Source organism: Podarcis filfolensis (genome assembly GCF_964270895.1).
Source record: "Podarcis filfolensis genome assembly, chromosome: 4".
Lineage (NCBI taxonomy): Eukaryota > Metazoa > Chordata > Lepidosauria > Squamata > Lacertidae > Podarcis > Podarcis filfolensis.
The window spans coordinates 101,927,007-101,946,764 of record NC_139607.1 but is presented as its reverse complement, the minus strand read 5'-3'; the positions used below and the strand labels follow the sequence as shown (position 1 = coordinate 101,946,764).

General features: G+C 48.6%; 1 protein-coding gene across 1 annotated transcript in view; it reads left to right on the top strand.

Annotated features, from left to right (window-relative positions):
• Window positions 1–19,758, top strand: part of LOC310760760 (sodium-dependent proline transporter-like) — a 31,064-nt gene that overhangs the window by 984 nt on the left and 10,322 nt on the right. The window contains exons 2-9 of the mRNA XM_083609911.1: window positions 8,034–8,274; window positions 12,387–12,518; window positions 13,468–13,622; window positions 14,366–14,418; window positions 14,674–14,812; window positions 16,150–16,284; window positions 18,459–18,562; window positions 19,630–19,754. Coding sequence (XP_083466037.1) covers window positions 8,034–8,274; window positions 12,387–12,518; window positions 13,468–13,622; window positions 14,366–14,418; window positions 14,674–14,812; window positions 16,150–16,284; window positions 18,459–18,562; window positions 19,630–19,754 — 1,084 coding nt within the window. The remainder of the gene's footprint in view (window positions 1–8,033; window positions 8,275–12,386; window positions 12,519–13,467; window positions 13,623–14,365; window positions 14,419–14,673; window positions 14,813–16,149; window positions 16,285–18,458; window positions 18,563–19,629; window positions 19,755–19,758) is intronic.

Genomic DNA, 19,758 nt, shown 5'->3' with positions numbered 1-19,758 from the left:
AGGGCGTCGCTCCCTCAGTTTCATCTAACTTCCTGCTACTGCACCTTTCTGCTATCCCACCTGTGTTATGCGAGGGGGGGTGGCCCAACAGGGGCCCGACATGGGAGCTGTTGCATCTGGCCTGACTCCGGCATACTGTGAAGGGAGCCAGCTTGTCTCCCTTTATTTATTTATTTTTAATTAAAATGTTGCTAAGTTGCTTTCCTGGGCAAACATCTATCCAAAGCAGCCAGCAAGCAAAACAACAGAAAGAGATTGTAAGAAACAGTTTGATGCAACATCAGCAAAAAACAAACAAACCAAGGTAACGCTATTCTAGGCTGCATCAACAGAAGTCTAGAATCCAGATCAAGGGAAATCATAGTCCCGTTCTGTTCTGCCTTGGTCAGACCACATCTGGAGTCTTGGGTCCAGTCCTGGGCACCACAATTTAAGGAGGATGTTGACAAGCTGGAATATATGCAGAGGAGGGCGACCAAGATGATCTGGAAACGAAGCCTGATGAGGAACGGTTGAAGGAGCTGGGTATGTTTAGCCTGGAAAAGAGGAGACTGAGAGGAGATATGAGAGCCATCTTTAGATATCACCTGGAAGATGGTAGAGCAAGTTTGTTTTCTCCTGCTCTGGAGGGTTGGGCTTGAAGCAATGGATTCAAGTTACAAGAAAAGAGTCTGACTAAATATCAGGAAGAACTTTCTGACAAATAGCCCTGGCCCAAACCACTGAGAGCATTGTTGTTGTTGTTTAATCGTGTCCGACTCTTCGTGACCCCATGGACCAGAGCACGCCAGGCACTTCTGTCTTCCACTGCCTCCCGCAGTTTGGTCAAACTCATGCTGGTAGCTTCGAGAACACTGTCCCACCATCTCGTCCTCTGTCATCCCCTTCTCCTTGTGCCCTCCATCTTTCCCAACATCAGGGTCTTTTCCAGGGAGTCTTCTCTTCTCATGAGGCGGCCAAAGTCTTGGAGCCTCAGCTTCAGGATCTGTCCTTCCAGTGAGCACTCAGGGCTGATTTCCTTCAGAATGGAGAGGTTGGATCTTCTTGCAGTCCATGGGACTCTCAAGAGTCTCCTCCAGCGCCAGAATTCAAAAGCATCAATTCTTCAGCGATCAGCCTTCTTGATGGTCCAGCTCTCACTTCCGTACATCACTACTGGGGAAACCAGAGCTTTAATTGAGAGCTTACTCAGGTGCAAATAGGAAAGAGTTCTGCCTTGTAGGTGTGGCACCAGAAACTGCACCAGTGGTTGTGAGAAGGAGCTGGTCACTTACTTGGTCAAGTGCAAATATCCTGGGTAGGTGGTGAAAACAGATTGCTGCTTATTTTTGCTCTCCCAAAGTGAGGCCAAAACCTCAACCAAGGCAAGAGATGGTTGTAGCAGATCTTGCCAAAAACGTTCTGCGTCTCGTGAGCACAGAATCCAATCAAATTATTGTTGTTGCAATTTAGTACCTGCCCTTCACCTAAAGATTGCAACAATCCTAATATTAAGATACAATATTATTGTAAGATACAATACAATATTGTTACAATATTTGCTGCTTTATGTTACATTATTTATTATTATTTTTTATAAAGCAGTAATTAGAGAAAAGAAGGGACCCATTGACGAGTGGGAAGTCAACTTAACGGAAAAATTGTATTAAATTTGATGTGATTTCGTATTGATTTGATAGAAATTTGTTAAACTAATAAAAAATATTGGACAATATTTTTTAAAAATAGCTTAAAACAAAATGACAGAACAAAGGCAAGTCCTTAAAATACATATCTCAGATGTTAACAGCTGGGGTCAAGAGGCGAGTCTTCCGCCTTCGCCGAAACCTGGGTGATGAGGATGCTATCTGTGCAAAGCGAGTGCCACAACTTAGGGGCCACCACAGAGAAGGCCCTCCTTTCCTAGACTGGAACCCGCCCCCCCTTTCCAGATTCAAGGGCTTTAAATGGCCACAAGATCCAATAATCTGGTTTGGCGTGTCTCCCTGGCCCCTCAATCCTTTGCTGTCCATCTTTTTCTTGGTCAGCCTGAGCCAAGACATTTCCCTCTGGCTTCTGTGACCAGATGGGGTGCTGTGGTGCTGCCAAGGCGACTGATTCTCCCGGGCATTGCAGAGAGTTGAGGATGGGCTGCTGGAATTGAACCAAGTCCGCATCATTTTTCTGCCCCGGGAGCCCGGTGGGCCAGGGTGCTTGCATGCCGTTGCCAGAAGCCTGGGACTGAAGGGTTAACCAGGCAGCCTGTTGCTCTTTCGAGACCAGCTCTGTTTCCTCTTTTGAAGTTTGGTAACTTGGACGCAGCAAGGGCTCTTTGAAAATGGGACGCGTCACCCTCCCTTTCCTTTCAGCAGCGCAGCTGGGCCCCTTTCCACAAACGGGAGCAGAACGCCTTTCATTTGGCGCAGCAAGGAAAACAGCGCACACCCCCCCCCCATTTATTCAGTAAAAAGAGTGAGCGAGTGTTTGACAAATCTTCAAGGCTGAGAAATCAATCTTCCCTTCGAAGGCTCCGCCGCCTGGCTGAATCCATAGGGATTCAGGAAGTTCCAGGTGGCAGAGACCCCCACGGACCTCCACCCCACTTGCAGGCTTCAGTTGGGGGGCATCTGGTGAGCCACTGTGTGAACAGAATGCCAGGCTGGATTCCTCCATCACAGCGGGTTGGACTAGATGACCCCAGGACCCCTTCTGACTCTGCACTTCTGTGAGTCTTTCTAGACAGGTCTTTAGCCTAGATCCAGGCTCTTCTTAGGTGCACATTCAGAAGGACGCGCGGAGGCAGCTAGGGGTGGTTCAACTCTGCACCTGCAGTCGGAGGCAGCCATAATAATAATAATAATAATAATAATAATAATAATAATAATAATTTATTTATATCCCGCCCTCCCCAGCCGAAGCCAGGCTCCAAGTGGCTAACAGCAATAAAAGTAATGCAGTTTACATAAAATCGCAATTGATTAATTGAAATACATTCTAAAATCAATTCATTCTTTTTTTTGTAATACACATTTTTATTAATTTTTTAACATGTCAGTTCCAACAGTCATACGACATAACTTCTCATCTTATACAATATTTTTAGACATCCGTCAATGCCTATGATAATATCCCTTATTATGCATTTCTTAATTCCTATATTACCTTTAATTATCCTTGACTAATAATTCTCCTCATTATCTTTCTTGCAGTATTTCAAATGATTCCCCTTACAAAACTTCTTACAGTCCTACTAGCGTAATCTGTTCAAAAGTCAATTCATTCTAAAACCGATTCAGAATCAAATTCATGGCAATCGTTGGGCTAGAGTTCTAAGAGGATTACAGAAGGAGAAAGGGGGTCAGACTGTGCTTTGGCCAAAGACCTGCTTCTGAATGCCGGTTGCTGGAAACCACAGGAGCGGAGAGCAGTGGTCTTGTGTTCGAATCCTGCTTGCTGGACTAGATGGGCCACTGGCCTGATAACGCAGCCGAGTTCTTCTGAGCTGCCACAATAATAATAATAATAATAATAATAATAATAATAATAATAATAATAATAATAATTTATTATTTATACCCCACCCATCTGGCTGGGCTTCCCCAGCCACTCTGGGCGGCTTCCAACAAAATATTAAAATACTGTAATACATCAAACATTAAAAGCTTCCCTAAACAGGGCTGCCTTCAGATGTCTTCTAAAAGTCTGGTAGTTGTTCTCTTTGACATCTGATGGGAGGGCGTTCCACAGGGCGGGTGCCACCACTGAGAAGGCCCTCTGCTTGGCTCCCTTTAACTTGGCTTCTCGCAACGAGGGAACCGCCAGAAGGCCCTCGGCGCTGGACCTCAGTGTCTGGGCAGAACGATGGAGGTGGAGACACTCCTTCAGGGAAACAGGAACGAGGCCGTTTAGGGCTTTCAAGGTCAACACCAACACTTTGAATTGTGCTCAGAAATGTACTGGGAGCCAGTGTAGATCTTTCAAGACCGGTGTTATATGGTCTCGGATTATATGGTCTGCCATTCAAGGGTTGAGCTTTAAACTGTGACGCAAGAGATAAAAAGAGCCGAGCTTCTGGATCAGGCCAGGGGCTCCTGCAGTCCACCATCCTGTTCTTCCAGTGGCCAAGCAGATACCCCCAAGCGAAGCCCGAAATCAGGACTGACAGGAGCACAGCAGCAGCGCTGCCCCTCCCCTCCCAGGACTCTCAGCTATAGATACTTGCAGGTATCGCTGCCTCTGACAGCAGAGCATCTACGAATGCACAGGACTAGCCTGTTGAGCCACTTACTGGACTTATCCAGGTGACGGGGTCATGGACAGACTCTCCCGCCTGACCCCTCGCTCCTCCTGCTTCTGTACACCAGCCATATGTCCTGTCTCCGACAGTGTCATGGTCTCGGGCGTGCACACCCAGATATTATAATAATAATAATAATAATAATAATAATAATAATAATAATAATAATATATTTTATTTATACCCCACCCATCTGGCTGAGCTTCCCCAGCCACTCTGGGTGGCACACAATTGAGTGTTAAAAACAATACAGCATTAAATATTAAAAATGTCCCTAAACAGGGCTGCCTTCAGATGTCTTTTAAAGAGAAGATAGCTGCTTATTTCCTTTACATCTGGTGGGAGGGAGTTCCACAGGGTGGGCGCCACTACCGAGAACCACCAGAAGGCCCTTGGAGCTGGATCTCAGTGTCCGGGCTGAATGATGGGGGTGGAGGTGCTCCTTCAGGTATACAGGACCAAGGCCATTTAGGGCTTTCAAGGTCAGCACCAACACTTTGAATTGTGCTCGGAAACGTACTGGGAGCCAATGCAGATCTCTCAGGACCGGTGTCATGTGGTCTCGGCGGCCGCCCCCAGTCACCAGTCTGGCTGCCGCATTCTGGATTAGTTGCAGTTTCCGGGTCACCTTCAAAGGTAGCCCCACATAGAGCGCATTGCAGTAGTCCAAGAGGGAGATAACTAGAGCACGGTGAATCTAATTTGTGAGGAGGGAAAGGCACTTTGCACATGCTCAGAAGCAGTCTCTGTGTCATGCCGCATGCTCTCAGCGCCAAGGCTTCGCTCTGGCCTAATATTTGTTGGTGGGTTTAACTGCATTTCAATCCCACCTTGTTCTCCGGGGAGCACAAGGTGGCACGCATCATTCTCCCCGTCCCCTCGTCATTTAATCGCCACAAGAACCCTGCGAGGAAGGATAGGCTGAGAGGGAGGGAGGGAGGGAGGGAGGGACTGGCCCAAGGCCACCCAGTGTGGGTTTACTGCCAAGCAGGAATTAAAACCCTGGTTTCTCCCAGGTCCTAGTCCGACATGCTAACCGCTATACCACGCTGCCTGCCAATGATCCTCTCTCAATTTGAGCATGTGGCATCTGTTAAGCCTATTCCCTCTCTGATCCTTGCAACCCAGCCGGGGGGGAGGAGGAGGAGGAGGAGAAGGAGGAGAAGGAGAAGGAGAAGGAGAAGGAGGAGAAGGAGAAGGAGAAGGAGAAGAAGAAAGGTGTTCTCTCTTGCTGTTTTTGAGGAGTTTTGCAGGAAGTGGTGCCAAGGGCTTTCCACATTCCTAACCTATACGATCAGCAACTGAATCTATAGAGATCCAGTTTTTAACTGGGGAAGCCCAGCCAGATGGGGGGGGGTATAAATAACAAATTATTATTATTATTATTATTATTATTATTATTATTATTATTATTATTATTTTATTAACTGAAGTTCTCACCCTGGGCCAGCAGGGGGATACTGTAGATAGTTTTCACTCAGGTCCACATATGCAAATAAGGGATTGAAAGTGACGTTCCGTGATTGGATAGTTACAGAAAGTGGTTACTGTTTCTTTGTAGTTGAGCTCTATATAAGCAGGCTGGCTGAACCCTTTAGTTCAGTTCTGTTCTGGCCTGTGAATAAACAAGAGCTGTTTGAAGAATCGCTGTGTCATCTGATATGTTCACCCACAACTTAACAATTATTATTAACTCCTGAGCTGCCTCCCCACCTCCCCCCTGGGGCTTATCACACGAAATCCTCTGATGTGCCCTGGCCTGGCCCAACTAGATTATTTCTGCTTTTATCATCCGTTTCCTTGGAGGAAATGAAGGCCAAGTCAATGAAGGCCAAGCGATGATGACTGGCGGAAGGGGCCCATCCCGTGTTGCGCCCGAGTGGAAATTCGAACCCGTCTCTCCTGCCTGGATAATACAAAAGTTTGAAAGAGTGAAACGCTTTTGGGGAGTGCCCTGTTCAACAACAAAGGGGCGGGCCTGCCTGTTCCCCCTTCTGCATTTTAACGTCAGTGATGCCTCAACCTCTTCCGCCTACTTAGCTGCTGCAATGCAGGAATTGCAGATAAAGTTCCCAGAGAGATGGCCGTCCAACTTCCGTTTAAAAACCTCCCCCAAAGGAGGGGGCCAAATGATGTCACAGAAGGCGCTGAGGTAAAGCAACTGAGGTGTGGAATTTTTGGAAATTTAGCTTTTGGAAATCTTCCCAGGAAAAATAAATAAATCTGGATACCTTTTGGAAACCTTTGAAATCAATACATTGAAAGGAAGTCTGATCATAGTCTTGGTCTTTTCCCCATTCCACATATAAGGGAGTTTTTGTTAAATTCTTTTAAAACAATTACGTACTGAACACTCAGTGTTCTTTTTAATTATACAGTTTTAGATTAGTTGAAGTATAAGAATGCAAGTTAAATACAGTCATACCTTGGGTTACAGACACTTTAGGTTGCGTTTTTTCAGGTTGTGGTCTGCCGAAACCCAGAAGTACTGGAATGGGTTACTTCCAGGTTTCGGCGGTTGTGCATGTGCAGAAGCGCTAAATCACACTTTGCACATGCGCAGAAGTGCCAAATTGCAACTTGTGTGTGTGCAGACACGCCACTGCAGGTTGCAAACATGCATCCCGCACGGATCACATTCGCAACCCGAGCGTTCACTGTACTACGGCAAGAAAAATGAACGAAATATGTTTTAGTCAGACTGGATTGGTGTCATTTTAGTTGTTTTTTTCAGATGGCACAAATTTAAAAAATGCGAATGCATGTCAGTTTTGGAAATGTATACATCCCCCCCCCAATCTTGCACCACTAAAATATATTGTTATATTATGGGTGGAGGGTGGGGTGATTCAGAGTTCTTCTCTGAGGGTGCAAAGCCACACTTCTCTCGCTGCACCTGTGGAATCCAGCGGCTCTCAAAACCCGCCAGGTTACGAAACCTTGTTCCTGGGAACTGCTGTGGGCCTGTGGTCTGGATCCAACCACACGAGGAGTCAACAGGGTGCCCTCAGCATGAACTGCCCGGCACTTCTGGGAATCGCAGCGGGTGCAAAACAGGAAGCTGGCGAAACAGACCAGAGACACTTGCTGGGCTCCCAGGGGCAGTTGCTCGACTGCTACCTTCCTTCACTAAGCTGGAGATCTTCAGATGTTTTTGACTGGTTGGAGTTAAGCATCCAAAACACTATGAAGTCCGGTGTGAGCTGCATTTTTTCTGCATTTTACGACAAATGCTAAGCAAGAAACACATTCCCCCCTCCCTTCTTTCGTAAACAAGAAATAAGGCACAAGCATCGTGTCTGACAAAAGCATAATAAAAGTTAATTCGGGGACTAAACTAAATTTGAAGGCGTTGGGCAGATCTTTGCACCCCGGCGGCACATATGCTAAAGACAGCATAAGAAATATGCAACTGTGTGGTATAAGTTAATTGATAAAGTACAGTGAGATTAATTGAAAGTCATTTTTAATTTCTTTATAAGTTTTATAATTGATTTCAGTATCAGGATTATAAGTGATGTTATACTAATTTTGTTGTTTCGTATGTTGTGGTTTGTTTGATTTCTCCATTATTTGTTTGTTTGTTTGTTTGATTGCATGCTTGTTTGTTTGTCTGTTTTCCCATAAATGTATTTATTTTAAATCAATGAAGTTACACTTTTTTTTAAAAAAAGTCCGAAATGAAATGCTGCAGCCTTTTTTTGCAGCGCCTCCTTCCTGCCTCGATTTCCGGTGACCCTCCTTCTTTCTCCTCCAGCTGCCGGGAGGGGCTGTCCTGATGAACGGGGCACCCCTGGAGGGGGTCCCCCCGTCTCCTGCCAGTCCAGCCCAGAGCCAGCTGTCCTTCCAGATCCAGCCGGTGACCCCGGTCCCTGAGCCCAGCCAGCCCCGGGGGACGTGGGGAGGGAAGTACGAGTTCCTCCTCTCCTGCGTCGGGTACTGCGTGGGGCTGGGCAACGTGTGGAGGTTCCCGTATCTCTGCTATCGCAACGGGGGCGGTGAGTGGCTCGGATGCTTTTGGCAAAGGGGGACCTCATGCTTCTAGTCCCCAGGGTGGAGGCTGGAGAGCCTGAGGTGGGTTTGGGAGAGGGTGGGGAGCTAGGTCCTTGCCAGAGCTCAATGGCTTGCTCTTGGTCATTTATTATTTGCCGTATTTTTCGCTCCATAAGACGCACCTAGTTTTTAGAGGAGGAAAACAAGGAAAAAAATATTCTGAATGAAACAGTGGATGCATGATATTTGTGGTTCATGCTGCGGCCACAGACATGTGATTTGACGGTGAGTTTGGGGTAGCCCAATGCAAAAATCCAGAGGATCCATGTGGATCTGTGCTTTGTAACCACGTTTTTGCGCCATTACAGCCCTACAAAACAGTGGATGCATGGGGTTTTTTGGTGCAGGCTGCAGCCATGGACATGCTATGTGATCTGATGGTGAATTTGGGGTGACCCAATGTAAAAATCCTGAGGATCCATAGGCTTTTACCTCCCCCCTCCCAGGCAGCCTCCGCTAGCGTTCCTTATCCCACCGATCAGCTGCTTCCTTTCAACACTCCCTTCCCTCTTGTTTGCCTTAGTGTCTTTTCCTTAGCTGGAGCAGTTTTTTGCTCCTCCTTTTCTTCTAATTTCTCTCCTCATTGCTTTAATCTTCCTGTCTCCTCTCCTTGCAAGTTTGCTGTCTTTTCCTCCCCCCTCCCAGGCAGCCTCCTTTATTGCTACCATCCCTTATCTCACTCAAGAGCGCATGCCAATCAGCGGCTTTGTTTCAACAGCCACTTCCCTCTTTCAAAAAAAAAGCATGATCTGCTTTTCGCTCCTGGGCAATTCAGCTCCAGGGACCACGCATTCGCTCCATAAGACGCACAGACATTTCCCCTTACTTTTTAGGAAGAAAAAGTGCGTCTTATGGAGCAAAAAATACAGTATTTATTTATTTATTGAATTTATATACCGCCCTATACCCGGATGTCTCAGGGCGGTTCACATAAAAGGATCCACAGTATATAAAATAAAAATAAAAGCCATAACCCAATAATACACCCCCCGCAAAGAACCACATTTTAAAAGGGTATAGGATGTTGGTCAGGTCAACCAAAGGCCTAGTTGAAAAGGAATGTTTTTGCCTGGTGCCTCAAGGTGTATAATGAAGGCACCAGGCAAACTTCCCTGGGGAGAGCATCTCACAGATGGGGAGCCACTGCAGAAAAGGCCCCGTTCTCGTGTTGCCACCCTCCGGCCTTCTCGAGGAGGAGGCACACAAAGAAGGGCCTCAGAAGATGATCTTAGGGTCCAGCTAGGTTCATATGGGAAGAAGCGGTCCTTGAGGTATTGCGGTCCCGAGCCGTTTGAGGCTTTATAGGTCAAAACCAGCACTTTGAATTGGGCCTGGAGACAAATTGGTAGCCAGTGCAGTCGGACCAGGATCGGTGCAACAGGCTCAAACCGTCTTGTTCTGGTGAGCAACCTGGTTGCTGAATTCTGCACCAGCTGAAGTTTCCGAACCGTCTTCAGAGGCATTGCAGTAATCTAACCTTGAAGTTACCAGAGCATAGGCAACGGTAGTTAGGCTATCGCTGTCCAGATAGGGGCGTAGCTGGGCCACCAGCTGAAGCTGATGGAAGGCACTCTGGGCCACTGAGGCCACCTGAGCCTCGAGCGACAGCAAAGGACCCAGGAGGACCCCCAAGCGATGAACCTGCTCCTTCAGGGGAAACTTAAGCCAATTTTACAGCCAGGGCACAGAATCTGTGCGCTTTTAGGAGGAGTCACAGCTTCTGTTTCTGCATCTCTGCATCTTCCCTCCTGTGGTTTCGCGGGACTTTGCAGCCTCGCCCCAAGGAGAGGCTGGTTCCCAACTGTCCCCATTGTACCCTCTGGCTAAGAGAGTCTGTGTACTGGTCCAGTAAACGCTTCCGCTGCGCCACCAGCAACAGTTCTCTTTGCAGAGCATTAATTAAGTCCAGTGCAGAGATTCTTGTTGCAGTACAAGCTTCAAAGTCTCAGCAGCAAAGAAATGACGACACAGGGAAGCCTGTCTTTCCAAAGACAGGTTTATTGCAGAAAGATAACAGAAACACCTCCGGAGCTTTCAGACATTTTTGCTTCACGCCCCACAGGCAGAGAAAACAAACACTCTTTATATACTGAGCAACTTAACAACTTAACGAGCTTGACTACTTAAAGTCACATGACATTGCTAACTTGCCAGCGTCTTAGGTTTCACACCTTAACACTGGCGCTGCCACCCTAAAGCAGCTGCAGTTGAGCTTGCCCTGGCAGCACACCGAGGCTGCTCCTCTTCTGGGCGAGACTTGCAAAACATCCCTTCTCCAACGGTCTTAAACTTCAGAAGGCAAAGCAGAGAGCAGGTCTCCGAGAGTGGCGGGTATTTTCTCTGCATCCCACCAGGCAGTTCCACAAACCTCCAGAATATAAAGGAGAAATTGAAAGTGCAGGCCCCCGGCACTTGCAGCAAACCAGGCCCCAGGCTTCAGATCTTGGGAAATCCTTCTGCGTTTCGTCACCAACATCTCTGCAGTTTCCGCCCTCGGGGGATGTTCCAGCAGCTGCAGCTGGAGGCACTAAACGCCTTTTGAGCTTGATGCATTGCAAAGAGGAACGGGCCGGCCTTTGCCAACCTGGTGCCCTCCATATGTTGAAGCAGAGCATAGCTGTTGTGACTAGGAGCCATCACTAGCCCTCTCCTCCTCCATGAATTTGCCCAATCCTCTTTCAAAGCCATCCAAGTTGGTGGCCATTGCTGCTTCCCTGTGGCAGAGAGTTCCACAGTCCTTCCTTTTCTCTGTCCTGAATCTCCCCACATTCAGCTTCACTGAATCCTGACAAGACAGAAGTACTGTTTTGGGGGGACAGGGGGCGGGTGGGTGTGGAGGACTCCCTGGTCCTGAATGGGGTAACTGTGCCCCTGAAGGACCAGGTGTGCAGCCTGGGAGTCATTCTGGACTCACAGCTGTCCATGGAGACGCAGGTCAATTCTGTGTCCAGGGCAGCTGCTTACCAGCTCCATCTGGTATGCAGGATGAGACCCTACCTGCCCGCAGACTGTCTGGCCAGAGCAGTGGCGTAGCGTGGGTTGTCAGCACCCGGGGCAAGGCAAGTAATTTGCGCCCCCTAACCCGTGGATTTGCGCCCCCTAACCCGTGGATTTGCCCTAACCCCAGATGTTGCGCCCGGTGCGGCCGCCCCCCCCTGCACCCCCCACGCTACGCCACTGGGCCAGAGTGGTGCATGCTCTAGTTATCTCCTGCTTGGACTACTGCCATGCGCTCTACATGGGGCTACCTTTGAAGGTGACCCGGAAACTACAACTAATCCAGAATGTGGCAGCTAGACTGGTGACTGGGGGTGGCCGCCGAGACCATATAACACCGGTCTTAAAAGACCTACGTTGACTCCCAGTACGTTTCTGAGCACAATTCAAAGTGTTGGTGCTGACCTTGAAAGCCCTAAATGGCCTCAGCCCTGTAACCCTGAAGGAGCGTCTCCACCCCCATCGTTCAGCCCGGACACTGAGGTCCAGTGCCGAGGGCCTTCTGGCGGTTCCCTCACTGCAAGAAGCCAAGTTACAGGGAACCAGACAGAGGGCCTTCTCGGTGGTGGCGCCCACCCTGTGGAACGCCTTCCCACCAGATGTCAAAGATATAAACAACTATCTGACTTTTAGAAGACATCTGAAGGCAGCCCTCTTTAGGGAAGTTTTTAATGCATGATATTTTAATGTATTTTTAATCTTTGTTGAAAGCCGCCCAAAGTGGCTGGGGAAAGCCAGCCAGATGGGTGGGGTACAAATAATAAATTATTATTACTATTATTATTATTGGACATCCACAACTTTTAGCATTATGGGAGAGGGAGGAAACTTTCCCTCTGTCCGCTCTCTCCTTGCAATGCTCAATTTTTAAAACTTCGATCATGTCTCCTCTTCCTGGTCTTATCCCCAAACTGAAAACTGCTCACCCACGGCACCAGTCCTGAACATCTGCTTAAAACAAGGGGGAATCAGTCGTCCTGCTTAGTCGAATTAAGCCATGCACAATTTTTGGGGTTCGCTCCCCCAATCCCTGACTAAAGGCCTGCCTTGCGTCCCACAGGGGTGTTCCTGATCCCGTACGCCATAATGCTTCTCTTCACTGGGCTGCCTCTCTTCTTGATGGAGCTGAGCCTGGGCCAATATGGAGCCGCAGGACCCATCACCGTCTGGAAGTGCTGCCCCCTCTTGAAAGGTAGGTGCTCCCAGGTGCAGCTTGAAAAGTATTGCTGTTCGTATTTCCATAGTGATCAATTGATTCCTTTATCTCTCTTGCAAATCACCTTGAAGGTTTTTTTTGGGGGGGGGCGTGGTTTTCCGTCCCTTGAGGACAAACCCTGTACCCCTTTCAAGACTCCCGGTTCCAAGACCTGTGTCCAGCCACTAACCACAGCTAAATCTGCAACAGCTGTGTTAGCAAACTCCTGAGCATACCTGGTGGGCTTCTCACCCTTTGTAGCTCCTCTTGTCTTTGTCCACAAAATTAAAAGCCGCCTGCTTCTTGGGAGAAAAGCAATGACAAACCTAGACCGCATCTTAAAAAGCAGAGACATCACCTTGCCGACAAAGGTCCGTATAGTGAAAGCCATGGTTTTCCCAGTAGTGATGTAGGGAAGTGAGAGCTGGACCATAAAGAAGGCTGATCACCGAAGAATGAATGCTTTTGAATTCTGGTGCTGGAGGAGACTCTTGAGAGATTGAGCAACGCACAATTCAGACAGCCTACCTCCAGGTTAAACAAGCATTTTGTTCAGACTTAAAGATAGGGATCATTGGTTCTTGCAGCCACCAATAAAAACTTCGCCACTGCTCATGTTCTAGCGTTTGTCCGGTCTGCCAATAGGAACTTGACATAGTGAGCCTCTGATTTTCCCGGGAAAGGTACCAGCAAGGGTAATGCCAGTTCAGTCCTGGCTTGCTTGTATTTTGCACAGTGCAGCAAAATATGTTCTATAGAATCAATGTCTTGGGCACACGAGCAAGGTCTGTCCTGGTAGGGAACTCCTCTCAACCTGCCATCCAATATTGCAGAGGGAAAGACGTTAAATAATAAATTATTATTATTATTAGATGACCCTCGTGGTCCCTTCCAACTCTTCCATTCTATGATTCTACGATTGATTTCCCCTCTTCTTCCTCTGCAGGGATTGGGATCGGAATGTTGCTGGTCTCCTCGCTGGTCTCTCTCTACTACAACATCATCATTGCCTGGACCTTCTATTACCTGGGCATGTCTTTGCAGAGCCCCCTGCCCTGGTCCTGCGATGCCCCACAGAACGCCCACCTCTGCCAGTTGCAGGTGCACTTGGGGAGCAGGGTGTGTGTGTGTGTGTGTGTCTGGGAGAGGGTCTCCCCACCCCTCTTCCCACCTTGGATCAAATCTATGCTCCCAGGTGCCATAAGAAAGCTGCAGAGATAGTGCAGGATAGTGTGCACCCTGGAAATTATCTCTTTCAGCTTCTGCCTTCTGGAAGAAGGTACAGGGTTATGTAGACTAGGACCAGCCACCTGAGAAACAGTTCCTATTCAAATGCGATTTTGGTTTTAAACGCAGTGTAAGGTAGTCTTTATGTGAGTATATTGTATTCAATTATAGGGTATCAGACTTTAGGGGCTAACCAGGCTGGGATAGCAGGCTTGTGGGTTTTTGAATGTCTGATGTAGATTTTTTCAATTTCGTTGTTCTGTATGGGACAATAAAGATTATCGTATCGTATCATATCCTGTGCAACATTTTGCCTGGAAACATAACTTTATAGAATCAGAAGGGAACCCAAAGGTCTTCTAGCCCAACCCTCTGCCGTCCAGGAAGCAAAGGGTTCTGTCGCACCGATGAGCCACTTCCCGCAGCAAAAATTCTTGGGGAACAGGTTCGGTGGTCAGCGAAGTGCAGGGCAGGAACTTGCCCTTGCTGGGCGACTCGGGGGGGGGCCGGACAGTCACTGCCTCTCGGCCCACCTCAAAGGGTTGTTGTTGGGGATTGAATGCGGAGGCAGAGAATGTGCAAATGCACTTTGCTCAACTGCTTCACTACCATTTCAGAATGAATCCTGGGCCAACGCCTCTCGAGTCAGCGCCAGCGAAGCCTTCTGGAAGTGAGTGCTGTTTTTATTTACCAATGTTATTGTTGTTCCCTGAAGGCCCCCTTGGGGTTACCCGGGGGAGGGAGCTCAGAGCTGACCACCTGACTGCCATTCCTGCAGGTTGGCCACTGGGGGGAAAACAGGGGGCCGAGCTGGACTTCTTTTGGGTTTTGTTTTGGGCTGGGCGTGGAGAAAGGGGGCTGGTTGGGGATGGAGTGCGCCCCCTGACGGCCTCCTGTCTCCAGCCTTTCCGCTTGTTCTTCCCAGCGAACAGGTCCTAGGCGTGGTCCACAGCACCGGCCTGGGCGACCCTGGCCCCGTGAGATGGCCGCTGGCTCTGTGCCTGCTGCTTGCCTGGCTGGTCATCTTTCTGTGCATGCTCAAGGGAATCCACAGCTCAGGAAAGGTGAGCGACTTGGGGGGGGGGACATCTGTGAGAGACATCGTCCTTCAGAAAATAAAACAAAGTTTCTAGTCCTCATCATTCGAAATCCTCTTTCCATAATTTCCCCCATGCTGACAACTGTATATTATACACCAAATCCCTTGCCAGTCGTATCTCCTGATACTGAGTCAAACCAATGGCCTACCTAGGCCAGTGTTGTCTGCACTGGCTGGCAGCAACCGCTTCCCAGGCCTTCAGGCAGGAGTCTCTTCCAGCCATACCTGAAGACGCCAGTAGGTGGATTGAACCCGAGACCATCTGCATCCCAAGCCAATGGTCTGCCGCTGAGCTACGGCCCTTCCCTCATCACCTGCCATCTCCTGCTCCACCCCCAAATGCTGTCAGTCATCACCTGTCCATCTCCCCCTCCCTCGCTAAGGCTCTGGCTCTGGGTGCCCAAATTTGGGGGGGGGTGTCAGTCCCTTGCCTCCCCTGCTCTCCCCTCCCTTGAACTCCTGTTGGGGGGGGTCTGGGGTTGGCTGTTGGGATGCATCCAACAAAACGGGGGCAATTTGCTAGCCCCCAGCTGGCTCCAGCCCACCGGCCGGTAAGCTGGGCGATCTCCAGTCCCTTAGCTCAGCATGAAACAGCGACCCACAGCTTCAGAAGCTGGAGCACGCTCTAATCAGCAGAGTAAATAACACTGCGCAGACAGAAGTGGCAGGAGATGACTGCGAGAGCATATTTACAAGCAGTTTATCGGGTGGCGCTGTGGGTTAAACCACAGAGCCTCTTGGGCTTGCCGATCAGAAGGTCAGCAGTTCGAATCCCTGCGACGGGGTGAGCTCCCGTTGCTCGGTCCCTGCTCCTGCCAACCTAGCAGTTTAAAAGCACGTCAAGTGCAAGTAGATAAATAGGTACCACTCTGGTGGGAAGGTAAACGGCGTTTCTGTGCACTGCTCTGATTCGCCAGAAGCGGCTTAGTCCTGCTGGCCACATGACCCGGAAGCTGTACGCCGTCTCCCTCGGCCAGTAAAGCGAGATGAGCGCCGCAACCCCAGAGTCGGCCACGACTGGAGCTAATGGTCAGGGGTCCCTTTACCTTTTACCTTTATTCAGCATACATCAGGACAAAGGAAAAAACATGTCTTCTCCCCTTCGTGTTCAGGAGCAGGCAGCAAAAGCAATAGCTATACACACAAACGGAAGTTCCCAGCAAGCTGTGGTGGAGTGTAAACAGACATGTGACATATAATAATCCACACATCTGTTTTAAGGTGGAACAGAATATCAATATCCTAACACACACACACACACACACACCCCGCTCAGAGCCTGTCCCTTGTCTCCCCACCCAGGTGGTCTACTTCACAGCGACCTTCCCCTACGTGGTCATTGTGGTGCTGATCATCCGAGGAGCCACTCTGGAGGGATCCATCGAGGGCGTGCGATTCTACCTCTCCGCAGACTGGAGCCGGCTGAGCAGTGCTCAGGTACGCCTGGCAGGGGGGTTCTTGGGGATGGGGGGTGCGACACTGAGGTCCAGCTCCGAGGGCCTTCTGTCGGTTTCCTCCCTGCGAGAAGCCAAGTTACAGGGAACCAGGCAGAGGGCCTTCTCGGTAGTGGCTCCCTTCCTGTGGAACGCCCTCCCGTCAGATGTCAAGGAAAGAAACAACTATCTGGCTTTTAGAAGACATGTGAAGGCAGCCCTGTTTAGGGAAGCTTTGAATGTTTGATGGACTACTGTAGTTTTTAATGACTGATGTTTTAATGTATTTTTAATCTTTTGTTGGAAGCCGCCCAGGGTGGCTGGGGAGACCCAGCCTGATGGGCAGGGTATTATTATTACAGTGGTACCTTGGGTTAAGTACTTAATTCGTTCCGGAGGTCCGTTCTTAACCTGAAACTGTTCTTAACCTGAAGCACCACTTTAGCTAATGGGGCCTCCCGCTGCTGCCGCACCTCCAGAGCACGATTTCTGTTCTTATTCTGAAACAAAGTTCTTAACCTGAAGTACTATTTCTGGGTTAGCAGAGTCTGTAACCCGAAGCGTATGTAACCTGAAGCATATGTAACCCAAGGTACCATTGTATTATTATTATTATTATTATTATTATTATTATTATTATTATTATTAACAACTATTATTAACAACTATCTGATTTTAGAAGACTTCTGTTTAGCGAAGTTTTTAATGTTTGATGTTTTATCGCTTTATTATGTTGGGAGCCACCCAGAGTGGCTGGGGAAACCCAGCCAGATGAGCAGGGTATAAATAATAAATTGGTAGTAGTAGTAGTCTGCGATGCAGAGTCCAGGACAGGCATCACGGATAATCCAACTTTCATGTTCACAGAGAGTTCCAGTTTGGCACAGTGGTTAAGAGTGTAGAACTCCTATTATTTACTAAATTTGTATCACCCTTCACTCTCAGGGCGGTTCACAACTTAAAATGACAATATAAAAACACAAACTACATAACAAAAATAAGAACAAACCCATCGTCCCCCTGCCACAAACACATTTAAAAGGCTGTGGAATATTAATCTGCCCAAGGCCTAGTTGAGGAGGAACGTTTTTGCCTGGCGCCTAAAGGGGTCGAATGAGCCTCCCTGGAGGGGGCCACCGCAGAAAAGGCCTGGGTGAGTCTAGGGTTCAAATCCCTACTCAGCTATGGAGCTCGGTGGGTATGGCTTTGGGCCAGTTGTTGCCTCTTTCTGCTGAACCTGCCTCTCTGGGTTGTTGTGATTGTCAGGAGCTCAGCCTACACTCGAATAGGACCCTGGCAGAGACACATGCCCAACTGGCATGTTCCCTCCCTCTTGGTCTTTCGTTTGGGAGGTTCAAAAGCTTTCTTCTGTCCGAACATCACAGCGACCGATGCCAACCGACACCGGCACACTTAGGGATCTGCATGACAGACAGACAGTTTGTGTACCTTGCATGACAGACCCCAGCAACTCAGCATTTTGGCTAATCTACTTTATTTACATAGAAACACACACGGAGCTCTGCAACGTGGCTCCCTCTCTCTCTAGCATCAGACAGCAAAGAGAAAAAGAACAAAGGACAACAGTCCCAATTCACGGAACGCAGTAACACAAACATCTTGTCTCCGTCACTTCCCACTCCGTGGAGTCAAAACATACACTGTCATGTGATAGACAACAATCCCAGGACTGCAATCATGGAGCAGGAATTCTAACAGTGATGATAAAATGGGGAGAACCATATTCACCACCTGGAGCTCTTTGGAGGAAGAGAGGGCTGTAATGAAATAAATTACAAAATTTGAGTTTCTAATCTGGCCTTTGCCGACCTGACGCCCTCCAGAGGTTTTGGATTACAGCCCCCATCAGCCCCGTCTGGCACAGCTGTCTGGATCTATAGTGCAGAACTGCTGGAGGGGGGGTCCCCAAGGGGCATCTAGTCCAACCCCTGCAATACAGGAATAACAGCTCAGTCGCCCCAGTTCAGTTCCGGCAGCCTTGTTCCTTCTCCCAAGAATGTATGCTCAGGGACACTCTTTTCTGCAGCGCCACATGGCTTTTAATGTGTGCAAATGAAGAGGGTGGCAACTTGGGGAATCGGCGTTGCACAAATGGCTCCATAGAAGGGGTGGGAAGTGAATTTTGGGTAAAAAAATTCTCTTTCCACCCCACCCCAGGTCTGGAACGATGCTGCCTCGCAAATCTTCTATTCCCTTGGCATTGGCTTTGGGGGGCTCCTTTCTATGGCGTCCTATAACAAGTTTGACAACAATGTGATCAGGTAAGAGACTGTCCGGCTGCGAGTGCTCCAAAGGAAATCTACAAAATGCATTCAGAAAAGAAAATAATTCTTAGCTCTGAACCCACTTTGTAGATAGATAGATAGATAGATAGATAGATAGATAGATAGATGATAGATTAGATAGATAATAGATAAATAGATTTATATATGTTGTTGTTGTTTAGTCATTTAGTCGTGTCTGACTCATTGTGACCCCCTGGACCAGAGCACGCCAGGCCCTCCTGTCTTCCACTGCCTCCCGCAGTTTGGTCAAACTCATGCTGGTAGCTTCAAGAACGCTGTCCAACCATCTCCTCCTCTGTCGTCCCCTTCTCCTTGTGCCCTCCATCTTTCCCAACATCAGGGTCTTTTCCAGGGAGTCTTCTCTTCTCATGAGGTGGACAAAGTCTTGGAGCCTCAGCTTCAGGATCTGTCCTTCCAGTGAGCACTCAGGGCTGATTTCCTTCAGAATGGAGAGGTTTGGTCTTCTTGCAGTCCATGGGACTCTCAAGAGTTTCCTCCAGCACCAGAATTCAAAAGCATCCATTCTTCGGTGATCAGCCTTCTTTATGGTCCAGCTCTCACTTCCATACACCACTACTGGGATGCACGACGTAGCTCATAGCTTCTCTGAGTTGTTCGAGCCCCTTTGCCATGACCAGGCAGTGATCCATGAAGGAGATATCTATATCTATCTATCTATCATCTATCTATCTACCTACCTACCTATCTATCTATCTATCTATCTATCTATCTAGAAAAATATAATTCTTATTAGAGTTAGGGGTGAGATAATATTACCCAGCTCAGGTCCCTGGGCAGACTATGATGACATAAAATTAAATGTTAAAACAGTTCAAAACAAACTGCAATTGCAGCTGGAGTGGGTCCTAAATACGTCTCTCAGGTGCCAAAGAGGCGTGTCTTCAGCACATAGTATCCTAAGACTACATAGTCGAAAGGGACCCCAAGGGTCATCTAGTCCAGCCCCCCTGCAAATGCAGGAATCGCTGCTAATTGAGGGACCGAATGCTCCCTTCTCCATCCCTCCACGTCTTTTCCTGCAGGGACACCCTGGTCATCGCCATCGGCAACTGCTGCACCAGTTTCTTCGCCGGCTTCGCCATCTTCTCCATCCTGGGCCACATGGCTTGGCGGAAGAAGGTCCCCGTGGGGGAAGTGGCAGATTCAGGTAG